We start from the raw sequence: 19,310 nt of genomic DNA, 5'->3' as shown, positions 1-19,310 counted from the left end.
CGACTTCTCTACTCATCTTTTTCAACAAACACGCTTTATTGTTTTCATACCCAAAAGTCTTTTTGAGCTATATTATATACATAGGGAGTCAAATTCACATCCAATTATTGGACCATAAAGATATTGATATTTTTTTAGATGAAGAGAGTGATGTGCTGATATAGACTCCTGATCTATAATTGTGCATACAAAACTACCAATAAATCAAAATATTAGATTGCTTTACTGAGTTTATATATATTAGCATTCTATTTTGTGCATTCTTGTAATTAGGGACACAATTTTCATGTTCATAATTTTTTCTAGGTTTAATTCCGCTCAGACTCTTTCTAAAAATTTGAAATTATATATATATATTTTAAATTTTAAAATTATATTTACACCCCTTATGAAAGTTCACCGTTTACACTTAACCACATTTTGTTATGATTTGGACATAAAATAATAACGTTAAAAAAAATATTACATAAATTATTTTAAAAACTATTTTTTTAGGGCTTTCATCTTTTTTTTTTTTTTAATAAATCGGCCAAAATGCATTTTTTTTTTCTTTTTCTTGTAAATCGGTCTATTTCTATGTTTCATTATATACCTATCAATTTTACAATTTTAGTCGACTATCATTGATTTAGTCAGTAGCAATTTTAGTTTTATTTGGTTAGAAATTCAAAAAAATTAGAGTTGACTATAAATTTGAGTTTTTGTGACTTTTGTGTCCTATTTCTTGCATTAATTTCTTTTGTTTTTTGTATTAAAAAAAGAGACAAAAAATGGGCTGGCTCAACCACCAGCAGTCGGTGGTGGCGGTGGTGCTCCATGGGTGGTGGTTGGGGTGGCTTTTTATGGATATTTTTGTATGGGTTTCTTTAATTATGCAGTTTATATTTTCGAAAATATTTCTTTAATTTAAAGCAAATTTTTGGATATATTCCACCCAAATTATTGACACCAAACCAATAAATGACGGACAAAAATTACAAACATCCATCCATAATTAAATAAACAATAGAACTTAATTTTCTTTAATTCTTTAATTTATATACGTACTACTTTATTCTTTTTATTTAAAAAATTTAGTGTAATTAATTTTTCTAATTTAATATTTTGTGACCAACTAAATTAATTCTCAAATGACAAGTTATTGATAAATTATAAAGTAAAAATTAAGCTTCATCATTGCCAATACTATATTTTTTTTTTTTTGGGGGGGGGATTTTAATTAAAAACATTTTATCATTTATATATATGTATAAAATAATTGATTTGAACACACACATACACACATACACACACAAAAAATAATAAAAAATAGAGAAAATGGATAATTGAAATTAAATAAAGCATAGGGTAGAGAAAACATTCCGACAAATTGTGGAATGATTATATGAATAAGTGAGATGGTAAGCCATCTTCATCAACCAATATAGGACAAGTCATAGCACGTGATATATCTCCCCAACATTTGCATTATTAACCTAATCTTCTCCTCCCATCACTTCATCCACTTATATTTCAAAGATTCATAATTATAAATATTTTTTTTATCGTTTGAATAATAATGAATATTTTTTAAATTTAAAATCCGTTTAACAAATACCTCCTTGCGACCGTCTATTATAAAGGGTATTTATAATTTTTCAAAACAACGTAAGAGGATATTTAACTATGACAAATTTCAGAAAAGCCCGTTGTAACATATTGTCATGATTATTGACATATGTCGTAAGATATTCGTACGTGCATGAACATTTGGTGGGAAGCATATATAATTGAGCAATAATAATTTATTTCCATAATTAAAAAATGATCAGTTTGTCGTTTGGTTACGCATCAAATTATATGTCGAATTCATATTATGCTGATTTGGTTTTATTGTGGTGATGATGAGTCCAATTAAGGGAGAGATTTGAAGTCAAATGTTGTTTTATTATTAACAACCAAACAGGACATTATTATTAAGTTGGTGAAGTTCTTTAATTTATTATATATGACAATATATATTAGTTACCAATACTGCATGGATCATCAATTTGCATGCACGTAAAGGAGTACGTAAAAATATTGATTGTAAAGAGAATAAGTACTCCTCATTTATAATTTTGGTAAAAATATTATTTTAGTCCGTTAAGTATGCCTAATTTTAATTTTAGTCCGATAACTATGTTCATTATTGTTTAGGTCCAGTAACTTATGAAATTGCTTACTTTTAGTCTTTTGGCAGATTTTTGAACAATTTTACCTCTATGCAACTTTGAAAGACAGTTTTAGTCCATATACACTCGTAAAGAAAAAAAAAATAATTGCAATTTAGGCCTTTTTTACTGCATGGTATTGTTGTTGGAAACAAATACTTATTAAAATCGATCAACACATCAATTTAATCTATAAATTGGGGTAAAGGAAAAGAAAAGGAAATTGGTAGAGTTTTTTCCATAAAGAAAAGATAATGGTTAATTTGGCCTTTGGCGTAGCCGTAGTAGCCCACCACCCCCTTGTACTCATTGTGTTTGCTGCTTAAAGCTTTCTCACTCTCTCACTTCCCCTTATCCCCATTCCCCCTTTTTCTCTCTCCTAAAACATAATAATCCATCTCAAAGTAATTGATAAATAAAAATTAAATATATTTTTTATCAAATCAGGTTTGATCAAATCAAATTAAATATATCATATTTGGTGTATAATTGACTATTTTTTTTTAATTTTAGATCAATTATATAACGAATATATTGTACTTATCATAAATATATCATATTTACTATATAATTTATCAATTTCTCTTAATTATATATTAATTAAAATAAATATATTATATTTATCATATAATTAATTTAAATTTGATCGAAATAATCGGAATCAAAATCCCCCCTTTATAGAGAGAGAGAGCAAAAGGTCGATGCCATCATTAATAAAAAGTAAGAAAAGAGAAAAGAGAGAGAGAGAGAGAGTGACAGAAACTGATGAGGGTCATCTACAGATGATGATAGATGTAGTAGCTAGACTAGCCCCCCGCCCCACCACCACCAACATATACAGCTCCTCGCATTATCATGGATGCTGGCCATGGAAATGCTATGCACGCCCCTAACTTTCCATTACAACTCTTAGAGAAGAGAGATCATCGTCATCATCATCATCATCGTGAGGAAGCTTGCTCTACCTCAACTCATCTCCCCGTTTCTGCACCCAATACTTCTTCTAATTCTTCCCCACAACACAAGAAGCCTCCGCCCAAGAGAGCTTCCACCAAGGACAGACATACTAAGGTCGACGGCCGTGGCCGCCGGATTCGGATGCCAGCCACCTGTGCTGCCAGGGTTTTCCAGCTCACTAGAGAGTTGGGCCACAAATCCGATGGTGAAACCATTGAGTGGCTGCTCCAGCAGGCGGAGCCGGCGGTGATCGCCGCCACTGGCACTGGAACTATCCCGGCTAATTTCACTTCGCTTAATATATCAGCCAGGAGCTCAGGTTCAACCATTTCTGCTGCCTCACATTTGAGGAATAATAATTACTTTAGCCAGAATTTCGCGGCGCCCCAGTTCAGAATTAGAGCTGATAATCAGTGGGAAAGAAGCGTTGAGGATTCATCGGAGACGGAGAGGAGGAGGCTTTTGTTTCCTGGAGTTGGGTTGGCATCATCTGATCAGACTAGGATGAATTTTCTGAGTGGAAATGTGAATATGAATGTGAATGCAATGTTACAAGCTAAGCAAGAATTACGTGACACGGGGCTTGAGATGGCCGTGGCAGCAGCGCCGGAAGGGGAGGGGAGTATAGGGCGGAAAAGGCGGCCGGAAGAAGATCTGCCACCGGCAGTGCAAACCCAGATGGCGAATTATATGCTGCAGTCTAGTGCGGGGTCTATTCCGGCGAGCCAAGGTCAGATTCCGGCAACAACATTTCTTATGAATGGCGAATCGTTGTGGACTTTTCCTTCTGTCGGGAATTCCGGCATCTATAGAGGAAGCGCAGTCTCTAGTAGTGGACTCCATTTAATGAATCTTCCAGCGTCGGTGACGCTCTTGCAAGGGCAGCAACTAGCTACCGGAAATGAAGGTGGCGGTGGGGCGGTGGTAGATGGGCATTTAGGCATGCTTGCAGCTCTGAATGCGTTTAGGTCCTCTCCAGTTGGTGGAGGGGTGGCGGCGGAAGCTCACTCAAGCGGCCATGGCTCAGGTAGCGCTGCTGGGTGATGAACTCAGTGTATGATTGGTTAATTTCCTTGTCGAATTTCATCAATTTCCTGAATTTGGACACACATATATATATATATATATATGTAATATACAAGAATGGTTTGTAGTAATAGGTTCCAGCAGGATGTGATAACTCTTGAGGAATCTTCTTCTGATTTTCATGAATTTGATTGCGTGAATATCGAGTTTGATCTTTAGTCTTTTTACATGCTGTCTATCTATACTACTCCAACAGCATTTTTAGGGTTTTCAGACTTGTGTACAAATGACATTGACCACTTCAAAAAGTCTTCATTTCTGGACTACATCTTATACTTCTCTCTCTTTCTCTCAAAATTCTTCTTCCAATCAAATTCATATTTACAAAATAAGTATGATACATTTATTATATAATTGATTATTTTTTTTTAAACTGTACAACAATCACACAACAAATATTACACTTGCTATATAATTGATTCAAAGAATCGAGCTTGAATTTTCCGCACAATCTCTGTGAAAGTATGGAGAGTTGTGCGCAGGGAATCCATGGAAGAAAATCAGTTGAAATTTATTCAAGAAACAAGAATAGTTTGGTCTGTGTTACAGTTCTTTTGCTGAAGAGGACGAAGGCCTCTCATATATACAAGGCTAACGGAAATAACTGCTGAAAACTAATAAATCGCTTTCCTACTTAAAAGACGTGATAGCGCTTTTATAAGTGACAGGAAAGAATGAACAACGGCTATGAGAAAACGTATTCTAATTTAAGTGACGTAAGTCGTGGTAGCGAAGCGGGAATGCGATAACAACTCTGCTACTGTAGTCCTTCTTCCTCCTTCCTCTGCTACTGTAGTCCTTCTTCCTCCTTCTTCATTCTGCAGAAGCATCAGCAACTTAAACTGATTTAGGGCCAAGCTGCTACAGAGATTCAGGGCCAAGCTGCTACAGGTAATTTTACAGCCTCCCCTCAAGTTGGACTTATCAAGACATTGATAAGTCCTAACTTGGAAATAAAAGATGCAAAGCTTGGTCCTGGGAGTGCCTTAGTGAAAATATCCGCAACCTGATTCCTTGAAGCTATATGTTGAGGAGCTAAGAATCCTTCTTTATACTTGTCACGTACTATGTGGCAATCAATTTCTAGATGCTTCGTGCGTTCATGGAACACGGGATTCGCCGTAATATGAAGAGCAGACTGGTTATCACAGAAGAAGGGGATAGGTGTTGGCACTTTGACTTGAAACTCTCCAAGTAAGTTATATATCCAAATTATCTCACATGTTGTAGATGCCATACACCTATACTCTGCCTCTGCAGTGGATCGAGATACAGTTGCCTGTTTCTTGGTCTTCCAGGAAATCAGACTTCCACCCAAAAATATGCAAAATCCACTTACTGATCTTCTTGTATCTTTACAGCTAGCCCAATCTGCATCACAGTAGGAAGTTAAATCAAAGTTCTGAGCAGCTGGAAAATGTAATCCTCTATGCAAAGTTCCCTTCAGATATTTGACTAGATGTACAACAGCATTCCAATGTTGTTGACGAGGGTGTTGCATGAATTGGCTCAATTGCTGTGTGGCAAAGCATATATCCGGCCTGCTGAATCCCAAGTAGAGTAATTTCCCAAGCAATCGTCTATATTTCTCTGGATCCTCCAATTGTTGTCCTTCATGCTCACTCAATTTCAATCCACAAGGTAATGGTGTAGCTACTGCTTTTGTATGCTCCATTCCTACATCTTTAACAATGTCAGTGATGTATTTTGTTTGTGTAATAGACATACCTGTCTTCGACCTTGCAATTTCAAGCCCCAAGAAGTATCTGGCTGTGCCCAAGTCCTTGATGGTGAAGGTTCTATCCAGATATTGCTTTATTTCTATGATTTCATCTTCTGAAGATCCTGTTACTAAAACATCATCTACATATACGAGTAAACAATATAGACCAGTAGAAGTGGTTTTAGTGAACAAACAATAATCATACTTGGATTGTACAAAACCATAGGCTTCTAATTTGGAAGTAAATTCATGATTCCACTGTCTAGAAGCTTGTTTTAAGCCATATATAGACCTTTTCAGTTTACAGACATGATCCTTTTTAATATCATAGCCTTCAGGAGCTTGCATGTACAGTTCTTCATTAATATAACCATGTAGGAAAGCATTGTTAATGTCTAACTGATGAACATGCCAATCAAGTTTAGTAGCTACAGCTAATAGAATCCTAACTGTGACAGTCTTAGCTACAGGTGAAAAGCTGTCTAAAAAATCAACACCGGGTATTTGGTTATACCCTTTTGCTACTAACCTTGCCTTATATCTATCAATGGTGCCATCTGAGTTAAGCTTGAGTTTATAGACCCATTTACAACCTATTGTTCTCTTGTTATTAGGTAATTTAACAATGTCCCATGTATTATTCTTTTCTAAAGCATCCAACTCTGTTTTCATGGCTTCTTTCCATTCTTTTCTTTTAATAGCTTGGTTGTAAGTTCTTGGTTCTTGTTCATGTGAAGAGGCTACAAGAAAACAAGCATGCATGTCTCTAGTATAAGTAGCAGTCAATAAGTCCGGTTGTTCTGAAACTTGAGAACATATAAAATCCTGCAATTTTGCAGGTCTAGTGATGGTCCTAGATGATCTTCGAAGTATATTAGAAGGTTCAGGTTCTGTAGTTAAGGTCTGTTCCTGTAGTGGATGAGGTGGAGGGTCATTGTTATCAGCAGGATCATCTTCATTATCCAACAAGTCAATGTCAGAATCTAATGCAGGTATAGAGCAAGTTATAGGATCAGTCTGCTGTCCCATATATGGAAAAATATGTTCTTGAAAAACAACATCTCTAGATACAATGATTTCTCCTTTCTTGATGTCATAAAGTCTATAGCCCTTTTGATTGTTAGCATATCCTATCATAACACATTTAGAGGCTCTAGGATCAAATTTAGATTTATTAGGAAGATTATTAGTGGCAAAACATAGACATCCAAAGGTTCTAAAATGTTTGTAACTGACAGGCTTTTTATATAATATCTCATAAGGAGTTTTCCATTTTAGAAGGGGTGTTGGGATTCTGTTAATGATATAAGTGGCCGTAAGGATAGCATCTGTCCAAAACATTTTGGGCAAATTAGATTGAAATAAAAGTGATCTAGCTACTTGAAGTAAGTGTTTATGTTTTCTTTCAACTACCCCATTTTGTTGTGGTGTATAAGTGCATGATGTTTGATGTATGATGCCTTCTTTTTTAAAAAAATCTTGACATTGAGCACTTAGAAACTCAGTACCATTATCAGTTCTTACAATCTTTATTCTTTTATCAAATTGTGTCATAATCATTCTATGAAAATCAATAAGAATGCTAGCAGTTTGCGATTTAAACTTCATCAGAAAAGTCCAAGTGCATCTACTTAAATCATCAACAATAGTGAGAAAGTAAGAACATTTTGATAAAGAGAATTCATTGTATGGTCCCCATAAATCTACGTGTATTAGATCAAAGACATTTTTAGAGCAAGAATCACTTAAGGGAAATGGCAGTCTTTGTTGTTTTGCTTGGGGACAGATGTCACAGATTTGTGTAGAACTACTGTTTCCTTTTATTAAACCAATGTGAACCATTACATTGTCTGAAATGTGGCCTAGCCTTCTATGCCATACTTCATAATTCGTGCTAGATACATTCAAGCTAAGATCAGTGTCTGAAGCTAGAATCCTATTTACATGTTCTTGTTGCATAGAGTGGCTGTCAAGGATGTATAGCTTCCCTATAAGGCTTCCTACTCCGAGGATTTGTTTAGTCCTCTGGTCCTGCATTACACAATAGGTAGGGAAGAACTTAAAAGTAATATCAGATTTACAGCACAGCTTGCTAACAGAAAGAAGATTAAACCTCAATTTAGGAACATAAGCAACATCATATAAAGGGATTTTATCAAATAAAAGTATGTTCCCTGCCTTAATGACAGAGTGTTGTGTACCATCTGCAAGATGAATAGAAGAATTAGTCTTGTTAGTATAAAGTTTGTCAAAAAAGGCTAGATTATTGGACATGTGTGTGGTAGCACCACTGTCTATAACCCATAAGTTGGAGCATAGCTTGTTAACCAAAGAAGTTTTAGAACATTTACCAGCGTATTCAGCTCCTGTAATGCTGTTATTTGTAGATGCTCCGTGTTCTATTCCTCCAAAATATTTCTGGAGCTCGGTTCTCACTATCTCAGCAACAGTCCCTTCACTGGTTGCATTATGTACTTGTTCTGTAGAATCTGCAGCTACCAAGGCCCTATTGTTCCCCTTTTTTTGTTCAATCAGATTCTTGTACCAATCTGGAAAGCCATAGATTTCAAAGCAAACCTCCTTTGTATGTCCGGTCTTCCCACAATGCTTACAAATCTAGGATTTCTTGTCAATGTTGTTTCTTCTTTTCTGAAATCCCTTTGGTTTTTCAATTGTTCTTATGACTTGCATTGCCATATTTTGTGGTGGGCACACATTGCTGGGAGTGATGTCCCTTTGGCTTTCCATTTTCAGTACCATAGAGTAAGCTCTGCTTGTGTTTGGGAGTGGGTCCATCATCAAGATTTGATTTCTTGTCTGATCAAAAACTTCATTCAATCCTACTAAGAATTGCATCAACTGGTCTGACTCTTTCATTTCTGAAATGATTTTCATTGCACCGCAGCTGCATTCTGGAGTTGGTACAATATTATCCAACTCGTCCCATATTTTCTTTAGTTTGCTGAAATAAGCAGATACAGACAGGGTGCCTTGAGTGACTGAGATCATCTCCCTCTTCAGCCTATATATCATCGGACCGTTGCTTTGTCCAAACCTTGTTTCCAACTCAATCCATAGATCTCTTGAAGTTTTAGTATACATAAAGCTTTCGACTATATCCTTGGATATTGAGTTCAATATCCAACATGTCACCAGATTATCGCATCTTATCCACTGTTCGAGTTCTTTTCCACCCTCTGTAGGTTTGACAGCTTCTCCGGTAATGAAGCCCATCTTCATTTTAACCCCCAGGGTTAATTTGACAGATCTACTCCAGGAGAGAAAATTCGTTCCATCTAGAAGATTTGTAACCAGGCTTAATCCTGGATTTTCACTGTGATGAATCTTGAAGTTCTCCGATTCTTCTCCCATGGCTTATTTCAATTAAGGGACAGAGGGAATTTCTGGAAACGTATATATCAGTAGGAGAAGGGAAAGAGGAGGTAATCAGAGACCATCAATGATGGCTCTGATACCATGTGAAAGTATGGAGAGTTGTGCGCAGGGAATCCATGGAAGAAAATCAGTTGAAATTTATTCAAGAAACAAGAATAGTTTGGTCTGTGTTACAGTTCTTTTGCTGAAGAGGACGAAGGCCTCTCATATATACAAGGCTAACGGAAATAACTGCTGAAAACTAATAAATCGCTTTCCTACTTAAAAGACGTGATAGCGCTTTTATAAGTGACAGGAAAGAATGAACAACGGCTATGAGAAAACGTATTCTAATTTAAGTGACGTAAGTCGTGGTAGCGAAGCGGGAATGCGATAACAACTCTGCTACTGTAGTCCTTCTTCCTCCTTCCTCTGCTACTGTAGTCCTTCTTCCTCCTTCTTCATTCTGCAGAAGCATCAGCAACTTAAACTGATTCAGGGCCAAGCTGCTACAGAGATTCAGGGCCAAGCTGCTACAGGTAATTTTACAATCTCTCTTTCTCATCTTAGGTATATATCAAGAACGAAATCAATCTAGGAGTATTAATATTACACTTTTATTAATTGTGTGCATTAGCATTTCCAATTTTCATTCTCTTTATCCTTTTCGTGTTGTAATTTTTAATCCACAGTTCATTTAATTTCTATCTAATTTGAACATAACTTAATATTCATTCAAAAACCCTAAAATGTAATTAAGAGATATTTAACATTGAATTACCTAAAACCAAATCCCATGCAATTTCAGTTATCTTTAAATTTTAAGAAAATCAAACAGAAATTACAACTAATTAATTTAGTGTTTCATGCAACTCATAATTATTAGTTCAGAAAATTCTGTTGTCATCACATCACCGCTGTTGTTCCACTTATCATGAAATTGATAATTTTGTTCCGTAACTTAAGTCATAATTTTATGTTTTTGTCCTTAAATTTTTTAAAATAGTATTTTGGTCTTATATTTTTTTAATTGCTACAGTTCTAGTCCATTTTGTTCTCTCAGCGAGAAAAGGTATCGGAATCGCGAGGATTAAAAAAAATACAGTAAAAATGCTAACCTAAAAACCAAATGTCGTAATTAAATTACGAGCCCAAAAATTCATTTAAGCCCACAAAAAGATATAACAACCCCAAAACCTGAGATACATATTTACTAAGTACATAAGCAACAATCCCTTCTCCTCCTCATATAAGGTGGCCGGCTGCAGTTCTCAGGTGATGGGTTGGCCCTACCACACATGCCTTACCAACCTGGAAATCTGGCCGTTCATTAATTGTCCTGTTTCTTGAAACTTTTTTTAAAAAAATAATAATTATCACAGTCTTGTTTCTTTTTAAACTGGAAATTACAATCATGGTTTGAAGAAGAGCATCTTTCCAGGACATATTTAGGTTATCGGACTGCCCTTCTGATTTGTTGTAATAATATGAGTACGTACGTGCGTACATCATGCACGGTCGTCGTTCTACGTACATGAGATGTTCAAAATCCATTTAGACATACATACATGCTGTACAGAAATAATAATAATTCCACCAAGCCCAGTATACAGTACAGTACATGTTCTGCTGCTGCTTTCCATGGACAAAATATCTTCAGATTCGATTTTTGGAAAATCAATGTTGCAATTCATGCCAAGTATTATATTAATTGCTTATTTATCATAGAAAATTAATATGGACTTCATTAGAGAAATAATGCTTTTTTTTTTCTTGTAATTAGGGCCTTTTCAATTTTGATTCCATTGATTATGGAAATGTTACTTTCAGTTCTGTAATTTTTAAAAAATAATAGTTTTCCCATGACACGTTTTCGTATTTAATGAAAAAAGCCACGCAACCGTTAACTGTATGTAGGGGTGGGCGAACGGGTCGGGTTTCGGGTCCCGACCCGACCCGATCGGGTAACGGCAAATCGGATCAGGTTTGTCGGATTCTTTTCGGTTTCAGGTTATCCCGAAACCCGTTCTTCCCAATCGGGTTCGGGTTCGATATTAAATATCCACCCGGAAAACCCGATTGGGTACCCGATTAGGAGAAGGGGAAAAAGGGCTGCTAGTGCTACGGGTACAAGCCAAAAAGAAAACCCTTGCTTGCTGCTGCTCCTGCATTCTTGCTCCTGTTTCTTTCCTTACTGCCATTGTTGATTTGTTGCTGCCGTTGTTGCTGCTGTCGCCGGCAACCAGTCGCTGCGGCCGCGCCACCCACTGGACTCCGACGACGACGAGCTCTCCTTCATCGCCGACAACAGTCGCTATTTTTGCGAATTTTCAGAATTGTGCCTGGTAATTTTTCAATGATTGGAGTTGTTTTGTTGATTTAATCATATAATAGTTATGTATTGTTGTTGTAATTAGATTTTTGGTTAGTTTTAATTTGTTTTACATTTTGATTTTGAAGGTAAGTTTGTATGCATACTCAGTGTTTGCTGAAATGTCACATTGAAGTTGCATTTGCATGTTTCATCTTCATCCTGTTGCATACTGTTTTGTTGGCCATTCATTGTCTGCAGAGACAGGTTATTAGGTTAAAAAAATTAATAATCTAACTATCACATGCAAAAATCAGAGTTACTCGTCACCGAATGCCCAAACCATAAATATGGATGGATTGAAAAATCAGGTTAGTGGTGATCATCTTGAGAATGTTGAGCATTATTTTGATGATAATATTGATAAGGAGTTGGAGGGAGAGGATGAGGAGGAAGATGTTTTAGGTGATTCTAAAAAAAGAAAAAAGAGGGTAGTGGCTTCTAGATCACCATATTGGGATCATTTCGTTAAATTTTATTGTGAAAAGGATAATGTCCAAAAGGCTAGGTGCAAATATTGTAGTAAAGAGATCAAAGCCGATCAAAAACCACATGGAACTAGACCTTTGAAAAACCATTAGAATCTTGCAAGAAAAAGCCCCAAAAAATCACCAGAAATCAAAATAGATTGTCTTTCCAACCAACTCGCATTGGTGATAGAGACGCCCCTCTTGTTAATTGGAGATTTGAGCAAGACAAAACTAGAGAAGCTTTGTGTCACATGCTGGTTGTGGATGAACTTTCATTTAAGTTAGTCGAACATCCTGGATTTAGGCATTTCTTGTCTGTTGCATGCCCGATGTTTGCTATTCCATCAAGAAGAACAATAACGAAAGATATTTTCAATATATATGTGCATGAAAGAGCAAGATTGAAGTCGTTTATTAAAGATCATGCTCAACGGGTTTGCATCACTACAGACACTTGGACATCCATTCAAAAAGTCAATTATATGTGTCTCACTGCTCACTTTATTGATGATGATTGGAACTTGCACAAAAGAATTTTGAACTTTTGTCCAATTATCGGGCATAAAAGTGAAGAAATAGGTAAATGAGTAAAAAAATGCTTGCTTGATTGGGGTGTTGACAGGGTTTTCTCTATCACTTTTGATAATGCGTCTTCCAATGATGGGGCTATCGTTTACTTGAAAAAGAAGTTTGAAAATTGGGGGCAAAACATCTTAGGTGGGAGATATGTGCACATGAGGTGTATGGCACATATAGTTAACCTCGTTGTGCAGGATGGTTTAAAGGGTGAGCATGAAACTATCTCTCATATTAGAGGGGCCATCAGGTATATTAGGAATTCTCCAGCTAGGTACAAGAAATTTCAAGAGTGTGTTGAATTTGAAAAATTGGAAACGAAAAAATTGTTATCTCTTGATGTGCCTACTAGATGGAACTCTACCTACTTGATGTTGGAGACGACTATAAGCCTTAAGCTCGCATTTGATGCTTATGAAGATGCAGATCTTGCCTATAAGACTGATCTTTCGAGACAACCATTTGATGGGATACCGACTGATTATGATTGGGAGAGGGCAAGGTATTGGTGAAATTTTTAAGGCATTTTTACAGTCTCACTTTGCGCATTTCTGGTGCTTTGTATGTCACATCTAATTTGGTTTTTCGTGAAATATGTGAAGTTGACTTGCTTATCAGATATTGGTTAAGTAGTAATGATGTTGAATTAAATGAGATGGCAAGAAAGATGAAAGAAAAGTATGACAAATATTGGGAGAGGGCAAGGTATTGGTGAAATTTTTAAGGCATTTTTACAATCTCACTTTGCGCATTTCTGGTGCTTTGTATGTCACATCTAATTTGGTTTTTCGTGAAATATGTGAAGTTGACTTGCTTCTCAGATATTGGTTAAGTAGTAATGATGTTGAATTAAATGAGATGGCAAGAAAGATGAAAGAAAAGTATGACAAATATTGGGGATCAATTGAGAAGATGAATATGATTTTATATTATGCTGTGATCCTTGATCCACGTCATAAATTGGAGTTCATTGAATTTAGCTTTGATAAATTGTATGGTGGTACCGAACAAAGCAATGTGATGAAAGAACAAGTGAGAGATGGACTTTACGAGTTGTTTAATGATTATAAGTTGAGATACGATCATAGTTTTCAAGGAACGCTAGAAAGCCCGGGATCATCATTTAGTCGTGTTTCTTCATCATCTTCCTCTTCAGTTGGGACATCTACGCAATACACTGATTATGAAGCGACTCGTGCGTTCACCATAGAACAAGAGTTCAGTATGTACAAATCAGGTGGAAAAGGGGATCGTGTGAAACCGGAATTAGAGAAATATCTTGGTGAGGATGTTGAAATGCATAGAGACAAATTTGACATACTAAATTGGTGGAGAGTAAACGCCCAAAGGTTTCCCATTCTTTCCAAAATGGCTCGGGATATATTAGCAGTTCCAGTCTCAACTGTTGCCTCGGAATCCGCATTTAGTACTGGTGGTCGTGTTCTTGACACTTTTAGGAGCTCTTTGTCTCCTAAAATAGTGCAAGCGTTTATTTGTACTCAAGATTGGATATGAAAAGACTCCAAACCAATTAGCATTGAGGAGGATTTGAGTGAAATTGAAGTGGTTGAGAAAGGTATTTATTTATTCTTTTTTTTGTATTTTGATTATTGTTCAATTCTATGTATTCTACTTATATATTTTACTTTTCTAACTACTTTCTATTTTGTTGTAGAGTTGACTAAGTTGGGGGGTGATTCAACAATTATTGACATTTAATGGTGCTAACTGGTACTTGTAAATTTTTGACAAGGTATTAGAACGGTAGAACCTCATTGTGTAATATTAAATTTTTAATTTGTTTGACTTTCTCTAATAGTTCTTCCACTTTGTATGTTTAATGCTTGACAGGTCGAGGACTCGAGGATGAAAATGTGATATGAGCTAGTTGCTTTTTCAGTCTGTAGGCATTAGGATTTAGGAGCCCTTGGCTTTATTGTTGTTACTAAAATAATTTACAAAAACCTATGATAATTTATGGGTGTGATTGAACTCTTTTTTTTTTGGTATTTATGTAAAGCTTTAAGTATTTGTGTCCATAACTTATATTTTAGATTTACATAGAGTGAATTACTTTCATTTTGAAAAATTGAGCTTGTACATTTTTTGAAGCTAAAAAACCCGAACCCGACTGTCGGGTACCCGATTGGTCGGGTATCCGACTTAGTCGGGTTCGGGTTCATTTTTTTCAAACCCGACCCGAACTACCCGAACTCGAACTACCCGATCCGATGCCCACCCCTAACTATATGGGATCAAAAGTGTTACTTTTTGTAAGTTGTGGAACCCCATGTGAGAATTCCGTAACATATGAGACCAAAAGTAGTATTTTTTAGAAGTTATGAGACAAAAAGTGAGAATTCGATAACTAATAAAACAGAAGGTGGAAAGGCCTTAAATTGCGGGACGAAAATTGCTATTTCCCCAAACTTCATTTATGTGTTTCCACATCTGATTAGTTTATGGCTTAATTTCACTGTAATATATATATGGAAAGTTTTAGCTCGAATTCGGTCAAATTAAATCAATCATACGACAAGTGCAACACATTTGTCTTATGATTGGTGTACAGTTAAGGAAAAGTGACCAATCACATAGCAAGTGTACACACTTATTTTATGATTGATTTAGTTCGATCAAACTTGATCAGAACTATAATTTTCCTACATATACGATGATGTTGCGTAAGTCTGTGTTTTCCTAGGACTAATTTCTACAACTTCTCGACGTGTAAGAAACCATTTCTACTATGCTTGCATATTTTTGGATAGAAGGAAAATTAAGACTAGGAGTAAATTAACTTTACCATGATCAAAATTGAAATACCGATCATGGTGAATACTACCATTCAATTACCGTTGTACAGTGATTATATATTAATTGTTATTTTTGCTACTGATGTTAAAATATTAGCTATAATATTTATTTTATTATAACTAAAATATCATTAAAAAATAAATTAGTTGTGGTTGTCATTGCTTGTGTTTTTACAATAATTTTGTCTGAACATAGTAAATAGCATTGATTTACTGTAATTTTTAATTTTAATAATTTATAATATAGAAAATTGATAATCCATTTTTTTTTTGTTAATGACTTGCAAAACACACCACATATATAGCCGGGTTAAATGAAGTTTTGTCCTTATATTGTTATAATGCGTACTAAATTTTTTGCCACATTACAAGGTCGAAGGATCATCAAGAAAAATCCTAAGATGCATCACCGAGGACTATCCTTATAAGACAATGGTTATTACTCTGATATTTATATCAATAACGCTTTTACTGAAATAGAGTAAAGAAAACATGCATCAAAGTGAGAATAATGATGAAAAATAATGATCAAGTATATATATTAATTTCGAGTGCAAAATATAGGCTTAAAATAGTCTAAAAATTGAAAGAAATTGAGAGAATAAGTAAGAGTTTGAGAGTGAATAATAATGTTACAAAATGACTGCACAAAGCTCCGATATATAAGTGTATACAGAATAGGATACGTGATTGTTGTAGAGTGTCGTACGCTATTAGAAAAAGCATTTGAGTTGGCTATCATCTAGAAAAAATCGTTTGTGATTTGAATAAATATTGAAAGAGTTATGACTATTTTACCAAGTCATGCCAGGTCTGTCTGAAAATCCGAGAATTCATTACTCGTGGATTCCCAACTCATTTTCCGTCACTTTACTTAGAGCCACCTAAAGATATTTTAGGATGATATGCCATAATGTGTTGGCAAGCTATATGATATGCCTGTCCAACAATATGATAACGTGTTTGACTGGAATGGATTTGTTTGTTGGATCTGCCAGTTTAGTAAAGTTACATGTAAGCCTGTGGGCTATGCTTCTCTGCTAGTGAGCCTTACCTCTCTGCTGTTAGACCAGCTGGGCTCATATCCATCATCACTCCCCCCCCCATCACCACTCTAGGAGTGCAAATCGTAGAGCTGGAACTAGAGTAGGTAGGACATCTTGCAAAAAATAAGAGACCTTTCATGCTCATGAGCAAGACGAATCCTGCTGGGCTTCTTGAGTAAGTTGACCAGCTGAAGGACTTCAGCTTGAGAGTCCTTCTATCCGAAAGAACTAGAGCGCGAGGATGTAGATGATATTTAATTAACTTGGTTGTTTGAATTTTTTCTATGCTTTGTTGTTCGTGCAAGTTATAAACTCTTGACTGAGAAATACATAATTTATAGGCTTAAAGGCAATTTTCGTCCGCTAACTTCAGGCCATTCTCATTTTAGTCTCCTTAATTACTAGGGTTCCATTTTGGTCTCGTAAAACTGAAAAAATCTCAATTTTGGTAGAAATTTGGTTGGAAAGTTGAGCCACTCACCGGAAAAAGTCACATGCCAGGCATGTGACATTTTAAATTAGGGCTTGCATTGTGATTGGCTGAAAAAGATTATGTGGTGAAGACATGGCATGAAGTTAGGGGACTAAAACAAGAATGACCTGAAGTTAGGGGACGAAAATTGCCTTTAAGCCTTTTATTTTCAGCCAATCACAATGCAATCCCCAATTTAAAAAGTCACATGCTTGGCATATGACTTTTTCCGGCAAGTGACTCAACTTTCTAATCAAATTTGTACCAAAATTGAGATTTTTTCAGTTTTACGAGACCAAAATGGAATCCTAGTAACTTAGGAGACTAAAACGAGAATGGCCTGAAGTTAGGAGACGAAAATTGCCTTTAATCCTAATTTGTATGTGTAAGAATGTTCCCTACAGATATTAGAGTAAAGCTAAGTAGGATATGATAGGGAGATTTCTCTGTCTCCTGTTAGTATAAGTTATCCAAGTAGTAAAAATGGGTGACATATCACACAAGTTTAGCTAGAAAACTACGTAAGTAGGTAAGATAATTCTTAACCTAAGCAAGTAGATGTTTGCTACAACAAGCCTGTAGGTTTAGGCAACCTGTTATAGGGCATGAAATGTTGACCTATTATGACCAAATGGTGCATGCGTACTTATTGTAGCTGATCCTGTCATTAGAGAGGAATATATGATCTCACATTAAGTGAGAAAGGATAGAACTCAAGTAGTAAGTTAGCCTAAGCATGTTTTATTAGCATTATGCTGAAATAGATATGCCAATAGAAGGCAGCTCCCAGCTAGAAACTGAAGTAAGTGTGTTAACTGGTAGCTGCTTGTAAGGCTTATGTACTAGCTGGTGATAGCTGAATTAGATGTTGTGTACCAACTAGTAGCTACTTGTGTCATTGCATGCACTAGCTGGTGGCAACTTACGTAAGTGCATGTACGAGCCAGGGGCAACTTATTGGAAACGTGCTCTAACTAGGGGCGACTCATGTAGATGCTTGTGTCAACTAAGGGTAGCTTATTAGGAGGGTGCACTTGTTGGTGGCAATTTATTAGGAGCGCCCGCCGGCTAGGAGCAGCTTATGTAAGTGCGTACGCCAGCTAAGGACGACTTATGCAAAAATGTGCGCTAGCTGGTGGTGGCGGCTTATTTGGAGTTAGCTAGGAGATGAAAAATAAGCCTATCAGTAACACAAGTTAGGAAACAAGAATTATCTTTATCCATGTGAGATAATGCTTGATACAAGGATAGCAAGCTGTAATTAGAAAGTAGGGATTTTAGGAATAAAACTTCCCAAAATTATAAGCGTTCCACGGTCGAGAAAAAGCTTCCTGCCATTAGTATACCTATACAGCAGAGCTGTGTTTTCGAACTTACAGGTTTGCTTAGCTGGATTAGTGTTACCATTGTAAGCAAATAGGTACGAAGATGCTCGAAAATGAGTAAGGAGCTCCTCCATCATGATGTTCTTGCTGAAGGGAATACCACGTTCAGTGGGTATGCTCTCCTTTGTGACCTGGTGGCGAAGTTCCACCATTTTTTTTTTTAGTAATTACCATATATTTCAGGAGGTTGAAAGGCGACAACTTCCTTGCCCGCAAAGGCAGCATGTATGGATTGATTCTACTAGAGCCTAGCAGGAATTTGTTGGTCAACATCGTCGGAAGCATCAAGTTACATAAATCTCCACATAGATATAGAACAACCAAACAATGAAGGAGAACAAATCACTGTGTAGTCGACAACAGAAGACACACAAAACAACATTAAACATTCTAGGAATTGTCAACTGGTCGATCCATAGATCGAAGCTTTTGAGACAGTAATAAATAAATTCAAAGGCAAACAGGCGAGAATTTAGTTACTTTAAGGAAACATGTCATGTTGTTTATTCATTTGGAGGCCCCTAAAAAGTAGTCCAATCAAATACTTTATTCATTTCTGTTACTACTTTTTCTTAAACATCTAAATTCTAGTAAAGAACAAATATAATAAAAATAAATAAATTAGTGTATTATCACCGAGAAAAATACAATTTACTCTCTATGATATGATAAATAAGCCAAAAATTCCTATAAAAAAATAGTTAATTAATTTCTATATTTTGAAAAAATAATAAAGTACTCCCTGTAATGGTTTACATAAGGAATGATTTGTTTTATTTTCTAAAACGGGGCAATCTACAAATAATTTTTTACAGGAATTTTTTTTTTTCATTTCACATCT

The 19,310-nt window shown here is 35.8% G+C and overlaps 1 protein-coding gene across 1 annotated transcript; it reads left to right on the top strand.

Moving 5' to 3' along the window:
* The first annotated feature begins 2,911 nt into the window (after window positions 1-2,911).
* LOC105159955 (transcription factor TCP15) lies at window positions 2,912-4,402 on the top strand. Its single transcript, XM_011077188.3, has one exon. The coding sequence runs from the start codon at window positions 3,048-3,050 to the stop codon at window positions 4,191-4,193; it is 1,146 nt and encodes a 381-aa protein (XP_011075490.3). The 5' UTR covers window positions 2,912-3,047; the 3' UTR covers window positions 4,194-4,402.
* Window positions 4,403-19,310: the final 14,908 nt, after the last annotated feature.

Source organism: Sesamum indicum, linkage group LG4 (assembly GCF_026168435.1).
Source record: "Sesamum indicum cultivar Baizhima isolate 11 linkage group LG4, ASM2616843v1, whole genome shotgun sequence".
NCBI lineage: Eukaryota > Viridiplantae > Streptophyta > Magnoliopsida > Lamiales > Pedaliaceae > Sesamum > Sesamum indicum.
This window is presented reverse-complemented; position numbering and strand designations above follow the sequence as displayed.

Bases quoted from the DNA above. Each gene is read 5' to 3' on its own strand.
- LOC105159955 (XM_011077188.3), top strand. From the start codon at position 3,048: ATGGATGCTGGCCATGGAAATGCTATGCACGCCCCTAACTTTCCATTA.